This window comes from Eurypyga helias, unplaced genomic scaffold (genome assembly GCF_000690775.1).
Source record: "Eurypyga helias isolate BGI_N326 unplaced genomic scaffold, ASM69077v1 scaffold37510, whole genome shotgun sequence".
NCBI lineage: Eukaryota > Metazoa > Chordata > Aves > Eurypygiformes > Eurypygidae > Eurypyga > Eurypyga helias.
Window position 1 is genome coordinate 32774 of NW_010228491.1, and position 10026 is coordinate 42799.

At 48.1% G+C, this 10026-nt stretch overlaps 1 protein-coding gene across 1 annotated transcript; it reads right to left on the reverse strand.

The window, feature by feature from the left end:
• Positions 1-9260, reverse strand: ZNF830 (zinc finger protein 830; the record flags this gene model as incomplete). The annotated part of the gene is made up of 8 exons (XM_010159377.1): positions 1-184; positions 1609-1685; positions 3034-3114; positions 5457-5520; positions 6141-6231; positions 6587-6801; positions 8372-8405; positions 9128-9260. Coding segments are annotated over 8 exons (879 nt in total), but the record flags the coding sequence as incomplete, so codon positions are not given.
• Positions 9261-10026: the final 766 nt, after the last annotated feature.

Genomic DNA, 10026 nt, shown 5'->3' on the forward strand with positions numbered 1-10026 from the left:
CTACAACAAAGTCCCTTTCACCCGCCAGTCCTGAGACAGCAAATCCTGCAGTTCTTCCTCATCTTCGCTACCCACAGCCTCCTCCTCTTTCTCTTGGGTTGCTCTCCGTCTCATGGCTTCCTTTAACTTCTCCTTCATCAGTTCCTGGCGGTTACGCAAGAGCTCAACACGGCGGTAACACTCACTGTGGAAAAGCAAACCAGCTGTTAACGCTTGCGGCCTTTCGTCATTACCTGGATTTTTGCTTCTCCAGCTCTGTACAAGAACAAACTGGGCTGCTTCCCGTCAGTTACCAAATCAGCTTTCAATATGCTCAGGCACGTTCTCCGCGCTAATCGGGTGGAGGCAGACCCGAGGAGAGGCGCAGTCAACACAGTTCTGTCCTCCAAGTACGTTTCGTGACAATGACTCGATCCATTTCAACGCAGTGTTTAGTCGAAAATGCCAAGCAGCATCCCCCTGACCCTAAATACACCTTTGCTTCTTTCTTGCTAACAAGAGTCAACCAGGGAAGATTGTTAGCTGGATGCCGTTCCCCCTTGCACACCCGCTGTGATTTACAGGCACCGACAGCTGAAGGTTTGAAGACTAAGGGATACACGAATGCCACCGGAATTCATCTGACCTGGGATTTAATTCCAAACGGCCTGCATTCAGATGCACTCAGACAACAAAACTACGGAAGAGTAATGCTCCGAGACAGCCAGGTCTAGCTCAAGCCCCTTCCAGAACCGCAGGAACACTGTCAAAGGACACCCCCCGTGCTACCAAAGCTCGGTCTGAACCCAACGTTACCGTTATTACAGGCATGTACATCTGCCCAGGTGGCTTAAGCGTCGCTCTCGTTTCTAGGGTCACTTTCATTTTTAGGGTCTCCTTTTTGCCGCAGGGTTCATTAAAATCAGGGTTCGTCTTTCTCTAGCGCTGCCGTAACGGCTGTTAACCGACGCGCGGAGCGGCAACGACCTGTTCCACTAAGCTGCGTCTCGGCTGGCTCAGAGTTCAGAGTAAAGCTTGGCCGACAGCTGCGCCTCCCCCGTCACCCAAACGGGGCGGGAAAGCCCGCGCCGGGAAAGGAAGCGCCTCGTTCTGCGAAGCCTGCAAGCAGGCTGGTGTCAGGAGGGAGGAGAGCCAGTCACCGGACAGGGCTCTTCGGGCACAGCGGAGGGAGGGTCACAGCGCAGAGCGCGGTATTTAAACCGCGGCGCACAACAGCCGGCCTCGGCCTTTGCAACACCTTCGCGTAAACTCTGCGTCGGTCGGAGTTCGCAGAGCGGCGCAAACCAGGACGTCTGACGGGGGGAAGGGGGACAGTTTGTTCCAAAAATTTGCTTTCCGTTGCTTTATTTTGCCCGTGCCTGCTTGCTATGTTTTCCGTGGTTCTAGCGCTTTCCCTCCACAAGCGGTTACATAACTTTGCACCAGAAGTAATGTTTTTATCAGGTATCCTTCTGCACTTTGAGGCACTCTCTCTTTCGCATATCTCGCTGATTAACCACAGGTAGTATCACAGAAGATTAAGATGGCGAATGGGTTTAATCACTGTAGTCAATAGCGATCCCTTACTGCTGGAGAACAGAAAGTTTGAGGAAAAATTGATCTACTTACATCTGCTCGTCAATTTCTCCAATCTGACGATCGAGTCGTCCCTCCTCATCCTCTTCCGCCACTATTGCTTCTGAAATCTAAACCAGAAAAGCCCTAAGAAAATTCACCTTCATCCTGAACTCCACTGTTGTTCCTTTTTGATGTCTGTCTCTTCCCTTCTTCCCCTCTACCTCAAGTCAATGTCAGTCTCCTGCACACCTACTCCCACCTGCACAAAAGACTCTGGAGGCAAATACCAAAAAAACCAAACCACCCTGATCTGGTTTAATTTGAAATGAAAAATGTGGGTTTTTTTTAAAAAAAAAAACCAAACAAACTAAAAGTAGTTTGGCTGCTTTGGGGTTAACCTTTCAAATTTTCTCAGCACTCTACTATTTGAGCGTAGACAAACCACGCGCATCCAAAGTCTGAGGCTGAAACAGGAGCTGTATTCCCCGTGCTCGGGACTTAACGACACGAGCTTATTTGAGAGTATCGGTTAAATATTCCCTCTCGATCCCGAAGTGTTTCTAACCTGTTATTTTTTTCAGCATATATTTTCTCAAATCTGAATGTCTGGGAGATGCTATGCAATCCATGGTCCACGCGTAACTGAGAAGATTCCCTCTAAGCTGAAGAGTTATCGGAATGGCTAACGCTAGCAAAACGTATCCACCACTGCTTTTGTACGAACGCTCGCTCTGTTCATCGTGCTGACCACTTTAAAATGAGCAACGAGAAATTCTTGTGCGCCACTTGTCCTAGCAGCTCTCCTACGAGCAATTAATTAAAATGTAAAAAAACCCTAGCAGATGCTCTGAGGGAAGACGGGGAACTGGGTATCTTTAGGGACGGTTCTACGCTGTGCAAGAGGGCAGGTAAAAACCTGCTCCGGGAAGACTTTCCAAGCAACACTGAGCAGCAAAAGATGGAAGTACGGAAGAATTGTGGCCAACTTCTGTCTCTCGCACACAAAAGCTTCTGTCACTCGCCCAGATTTTGGGGTTCCTTTCCAGTACATTTAAATCACTCACCCAGATTTTGGGGTTCCTTTCCAGTACATTTAAATCACCCACAAAGCCCAGGTTACCTGAACTTCGTCGATCCTTTTGGAAAGGACAGACAAGACAGGTGGCGTGTTACTGGGTTTTTCAAGGTTAAAACAGGAATATGTCTCATCCGACTCATTTAAATGCAGTTTATCCAACGTAACTAGATAGGTCCCGGCGAGCGGATGCTGACCAAAAGCTTTTTCAGCTTCTTTTCCCGTAAGTGGAAGACAGAAGGAACCCTTTGCTCATTTATAAAGTGCGTTTACCCACGCACTGCATTGCAACGAGCAACTGACGGCGCCGACGTCAGTCGTTCTGCAGAGCTGCATGAAACTGTTGTTTGCCGTATTGTGTAGAGTATCTAGAGCCAATAAAAATAGATTCCGTTACTTACTGTGTTGACCTGTCGCATCGCCTTCTGAAACTCATCCCATTCTTTGTCCATCTGATCCTTTGGAGCATCAACTTTTCGCACCTAAAGGGACATGGGGAAAAAAAATGACACGCCAGGCTCTTCCATCCGTGAAACAGTGAGAGAAAGGGGGTGGATTACATAGTGCTCCCAGCGTGCTCCACTTTAGGCGACACGTACAAACTCGGAGCGCGCAGCCGTTTTGGAGGGGGGGAATAAAGAAAAATACCCGACTACTCCTGGGTTGAAACAACGTCCTCGACTGCAGCGTTAAAGAGTAACTGGCTGCAAACGGGTGGCGCGGAACGTCTGGGTTAAGAGCAGCAGCTAAGCCTGTTACAGCGACGGTCTGTGATTTCACGGCGGCAGGCGGCGACTTCTGCATTCACCGGCGAGCTGCCTGCTTGGCAGCGTACAGCCCCTGTCCCACCAGCCAAAACGCAGCGCGTGACCTGCCTCTGGCCTAACGTAATGCATCGGGTGACTCGGTCGCCGGGCCGACCGGCGTTGGACAGTCCGACTGCGGTTCAGGCCCAGTCCAGCTGCGCTGGCCGACAGCAGAACCAGTACAGCCGCCCACCCACCCGTTTCAGCCACGCGCCAAGCCGTTTTCTCCCGTGGCTGTCGGCTTTAACTACCGAGGCAGGACGACCGAAGAGCGGCAGCTGTCAGAACGCTCGCAAGGTCTGCCACCGCGGTGGCGATCGAACCCAGACCCTGCTTTTACCGCAAGCAGATGGGATCATCTGCCAGCGCAACCAAGGCTTCCGCCATTCGGGAGCGGAAGCCGTGGCACTAACAGGGGTTAGGCGACGGACGACTGTGCCTGGCTCTGGACCGGGTGGAAATGCCCTAGCTAGGAGAACCGAGGAGGTTGAACAGAGTCATTCACGTCACTACTTTTATTTTTCCCTTATTCGTTCCTCTCTCTTGGTAACGCCTCCATCATCATCGTGGTAAAGACGACAGCTTGGTACGTTTTGTTCCCGAACGACGACACAAAAAACCAGTAGTGTGAATTACGTTTATAGAATAAGTTAGAAGCTTCCAAGCAAACTACGTGCTGGGAAGCAATAAAGAGTCATAGTTTCATCGTTCTGTTCCGTGATTATTTCTGTCATGCGTGTACGTACTGTGTTGCTACGCACCGTGGTTGTCTTTTGTAACTAACCCATAACTATTTGTATTTCTTACAATAAATTTAAACACTAAAAATCCTATTTTTCCTTGCAATATTTATCTAATCCAGAATTTATATGCTTTGTAAACTCCTGATGTAAAGAACCAACATTTTTCAAGCCCACAATCTCCTTTCCGAAGAGCTCTCTGTTAATTCCGAAAGAAATTAGTTTGGATTCCAGCACAGGATCCCTGCAGCCATCACAACAGTGACATCACAAACACTTCCCTTCCCTTGCACATCAGCTGAGCTTAGAAAGGGCCGATTAAAAAGAAGAGCACCTGCAAGCAGCTCAAGGAGGAGCTTATTGGAACAGGTATCCACTTGTAAATTAGATTAGAGATCAGGAAGAAGTTCTTCATGGAGAGGGTGGTGAGGCACTGGAACAGGTTGCCCAGAGAAGCTGTGGATGCCCCATCCCTGGAAGTGTTCAAGGCCAGGCTGGATGAGGCTTTGAGCAACCTGGTCTAGTGGAAGGTGTCCCTGCCCATGGCAGAGGGGTTGGAACTAGATGGTCTTTAAGCTCCATTCCAACCCAAACCATTCCAAAAGACTTTCAGCCTACAACACTGTTACTTTGACAAGAAAGCAGGAAGTCATCCAATCTGTGGTAAATTTGGCAGGGAAAAAAAAAGCAGCTTTGTATTTCAGGTCTCGGTGTTTATTTTGGTCATCAAATCATCTGGTACTGTGCGAGGTGAAGGAAATTCTCAGATTTTTTAGTTGTGATTTTTTGGAGAAAGCCAGTACTCGGGATCACAGAGAATGCCATAACCCACCTATTTTCATTCTCACAGGATGCACGGTCTCAGTTACATAGAAACTCCTAACGCTTTTCAACACGATCTCTCGAAGGGTGTTGGGAACTCTGCAACTATCTTTATATCCTCAATTCAGAGGCAGAATGGGATCTACAAATTCAATGAAACACTTTTCCCGGGGTGACACAGAATTAAAAGTAATGGGTGGGTTTTCCAAACCCCAGTCCGGCGTTTCAGCCAACAAGTAACACTGTTTAGGAGCCATAAAGGCACCACAATCAAAAATACACCCCGAGAGACGCTTTCACAAGCTCTTCCTGCCCCAACTCTGCCCCTTTACACGTATTCCAATTAATATGGATCAAAACAGCTCAGTAGTTTTCTGGCGTGACTGATTACCTGGAAAAGCACCATTGCAAGTGGCAGAAATAAAACCAGCAGCGTAAAACAAGCAGTTCACTTACTTTTGCGTCCACTTCGGGATCATCGAAGAAACCTTCTGGCAAAGCTTCAGCAGTGTTTTCTTTCCTGGAACGTTTGATTACTGTTAGCCCACGTTAACACTTTACATCCTGCTTTCTTGTAGAGTTAGAAACAGTAAAGAATAAACCCCATAATCTTCTATAAAAGGACCTAGAAATGAAGCAAGCTCTTTCACACCCCAAGTGTCACCTACAATCATCAACCACCAGGTTCTTGGTCTTACCTAGCTTACCAGGAACTGCACAGACAGGTTTGAACCTCACTGTCAAAACAGAAGCTTGGGCTTCTTAAACTGTTCTTTCCCGCGTGCTGAGCAGCCAAACGTTTTGACAGCACCGTCTAAAAAAGCACCCCAGTGCGCTGAACCGTTGCTACAGAACAAGCACACGGTTTTCTTTCCACAGGGGAAAGCAGTGGTCGACACGAGGCTTCTCAAGCACCCCATGTTACGAACTGCAGAGAGATCTCTAACAGACACACTGAGGCATGGCTCCACCTCTTACCCTGCCCTTGGGGTGGGAAATCCCTGTCAGAAATCCCGCTAGATGCTGACGTACAAACACAGGTTAACAACGTGACACATTGCTAAGTGATCGCAGCCTCTGTTTCCTGGGAAGGTAAGGTTTACTGACGATTCCCCAGTTCATCCGTACCTGACTGCTTACCTTTCCACTATCTTCTCTTGTACCTCTGCTTTCTGTATGGATCCCGAATGGGAAACTATAGGAGCAGCTGTCGTTTTGCTGTCAAAGAAGTCTGTAAGAAAGGGCAGAAGCCCATGAGCAAAAGGAACTTTTCAAGCTTCTTTACAAAGTTCTGACCAGACAGGAATTGCAGTTACCACCTTACTGAATCAAGGGAAGAACAGCCAGACATCGTGTCACGTGATGGCCTTAAATAATCAGAAAATAAAACCAAAGAAACCTCCAGGCAGTAACAAACTGGGAAGGGATCACCTTTCTCTACTTCCATGCCCTAACCAGCTAATAGTAGTAATTTTTCCCCTAACCAGCTAATAGTAGTAATTAGAAAAATAAATTAAACCCCTTCCATCACGGGTTAAAACACAGCTTCTCCTTATGGAATCACTTCCCATTGCAGCCATCATTACCTGCAGGCAGAGCATCAGCTTTCACGTCTTGAGCTGGAGGTGGAATTTCAGCTTTATGCGTAACCCCAGATCTGTTTGATTGATCTTGTTCCTCCTCCTCGTCGTCGTCATCGTCATCATCGTAATATCCTGACAATAAACTGGGACCTGAGCCTTTTGGAAGCTGTTCCTTTGCACTCTCTTGCTTCGTTTCATCAAAAAAATCTGCTGGTAGCCTAGTAAAGAAGACAGAGCGTAACTGTCTCAGAGGTCACAACAATCTGTTGCAGCACAGCACCCACAGCCTGCGAGCAATGCCATCTTCTGGCACCGTGCCACACCCTAACCTGCGCAGGCACGGACGTAACCGCCGTCCGAGGACAGCGCACACGCGCGGCTTTTCTTGGAAGTGCCCCGGGAATGACGGGGTTAATCCTGAAAAGGCGGTTCCATTTTTGTGCCTGAACATTCACGATGGAAAACAAGAACGTAAACATCCCGGGACAGAGGGCGTTTGGAGGAAGGGCAGCTGTTCCGGCACGCAGAGTTACCTGCATCTCTACGCCTGCTGCGAACACACCGAACACAGAGCTCACGGGTCACACTGACGCCTCGTCAGCCTTGGTAACCCTCCTGTACAAACACAGCTACTTATTGCTGGGTACCCACTGCGGCTGGGCAGGGCCAGGCAGGCTCAGCCACACGCGGTTAGGACAGCTGCAGGCCTCCAAGCCAAACGATTTTCCAGGCTGTATTTCAAAATGCCCCCACCAGTCAGTTCGGTAGCGAACAAACCTCTCGAGTTTGCACACACACACTCAGAATTTCCACAAGTGTCTTCTGGCGTCGAGACAGCAGCGTGTAATATCTGTGCAAGGTAATAATGATCCTTTCACAGCCAAGAAGCGCGCAAGAGACCTGCGGGCCTCATGTGACATCTGCCCAGCCCACAAAGACATCCAAATACCGTCAGAAAACCCTGGAGGCACATCCCCTGAAGTCAAATACACTCCTCTATTTATGGAAGTTGAACTGTAAGATGCCCATTTACATGAATTTTCAGTGACAAAAACATCTTAACAAAGATCTGTTGATGGCACGTTAGCAGTTTTTGTGAATAAATATCATAAAATCACAGAACGGTTTGGGTTGGAAGGAGACTTAAAGATCAGCTGGTTCCAACCCCCCTGCCATGGGCAGGGACACCTTCCACTAGACCAGGTTGCTCAAAGCCTCATCCAGCCTGGCCTTGAACACTTCCAGGGATGGGGCATCCACAGCTTCTCTGGGCAACCTGTTCCAGTGCCTCACCACCCTCTCCATGAAGAACTTCATCCTGATATCCAATCTAAACCTCCCCACTTTCAATTTAAATCTGTCATCCCTTGTCCTGTCACTACAGGCCCTTAAAATGTCATTTAAATGTACGTTTAAAAACTCTTCATTTCACCCTCCCGCCTCACTGCAGTATGCCAGCGCTTAGAGTGGAAGGCATGCCACAATCTAGCTACTTTCATTCTAGCAAACTGCATAATAGCAACACAAATTATTCCTTAAAACTCTGAGAGCGGCAGTAAGACAATTCCTGTTTTGTCACAGACTCTGGAGTCAATACCATGACTTTATCGTCTACACTGCCATGTTCAGGAATATACACCCATGCTAGAAAATGCGCAGAAGCAGGGACCTGCTGGTTCTCTGAACTTCTACCCTTGGCGGTGAAGGAGCGATGAGGAAAAAGCAGGGAGAGAACGTAACAGTTGGAGGAGTTACAAAAAACCCCATACCTAATAAAAACCTACTTACCCAGACGTACACGTATGTGGCTTTTCGTCTGTACCTGTATAACAGCCAAGAGTTACTTCTTACAACCCGTACTTTCAAAAGAAATATCACTCACAGCATGTCTTACTAAAGCAGTAAGTCCACAAATGCACATTTTCTATATTTTATAAACTGGCATGTTCAGTGCCACCAAGGGGGAAAAAATTAAACTGTCTTGCTTTTAGCGTGAACTTTCACACGTGATTTGTGGTAATCCAGTGGCTTGATCCCACTGAAAAGGAGTAACACCACTTCTGAGCAAGTGCTGCTGCTGTTTAACTTACCCTGGTTCTGGTTCTGTTTTGACCAAGCCCGCAGCCACATGACCTCACTGAGCCCAACAACCGAGAAGAAAACTAGGTAAACTACCAAAATGGCAGTTTTCTTCTATTCAGCAAACTCACAGAGAAACAGAAAGACTGACTTTTTCCTTTTTCTGAATCACAGACTGGTTTGGGTGGAAGGGGCCCTTAAAGACCATCTAGTTCCAACCCCCCTGCCATGGGCAGGGACACCTTCCACTACGTCAGGTTGCTCAAAGCCTCATCCAGCCTGGCCTTGAACACTTCCAGGGACGGGGCATCCACAGCTTCTCTGGGCAACAGGCTGACATTAACTCAACAGTCTTGTGTATTCACACTCACTTCCATGGGGAAAAAAAACCCCAAAGCAATACGAAACATAACAAAACATTCAAGATGTAAAACAGCTACAATCTAAGTATTTTTCTCTCCTTACCTTTTAGTCTCTTTAACTCTGCATTTTCTGTGTCAACAGTTTTTCTCTTGACAGGATGAGCTGATGTGCTAGCAGCTGCACTTGCAGCTGTACCCGGGGCTGCCTGCTTTGCGCCTTTTAACTCTGCAACTCTCTGTAAAGAAGCACAAAATTCACGAGGCTTGCTTAGCAGGAACTTCTGGATTGCAGCTTAAAGTACAGCTCTTCCAGAACGCATCGCAGAGGGACGTTGGCTCGTTTCAGTAACAAGGGCACTGAAACAGGCACCATGGATACAGAACCCCAGACCGATGTTTCTGTCAGCCTCCGGACTGATGTGACGTGGGGGCAGAGGAACTGACGCTTGCACAAGGGAGGGTCTGCCAGCCAGGGGGGAAAGGCCACGTTTACAGCAGTAAGACACCGGAGGAAAGAGCAGGAAGGCTGGACTCATCCGGAACAGAACAGAATGGTTTGGGTTGGAAGGGACCTTAAAGACCATCCAGTTCCAACCCTCCTGCCATGGGCAGGGACACCTTCCACCAGAGGGATGGTTACGTGTTTTAAAATTAAAATATGGCAGTACTGTAACAATAAGATTTAATAACCTTCAGTAAGACCCGTCACTATGCCTTGCCGCCAGGATCTACCCCAGAATGCAGGCAATGAACTAGGAAGCCCTAGTTCCTTCGGTCTTTCCCTCAGTACTTCCAAAGTGAAATGCAATCTCTCTGTTCCCGCTACGCAGCGGCAGAATTTGAAAGGATAAAAGACCCCAGACGTAAGGTTGTGGATGCACAAACTCCATCTTACAGCTTCATCTCAGAGAAGAGCATGTCCCTTGAAAGACTCAGGGTGGCTCTCTCAAGCGGGCACACCGGGTTCCGGAAAGCAAGACAAATTGGAGCGAGTCCAGAGGA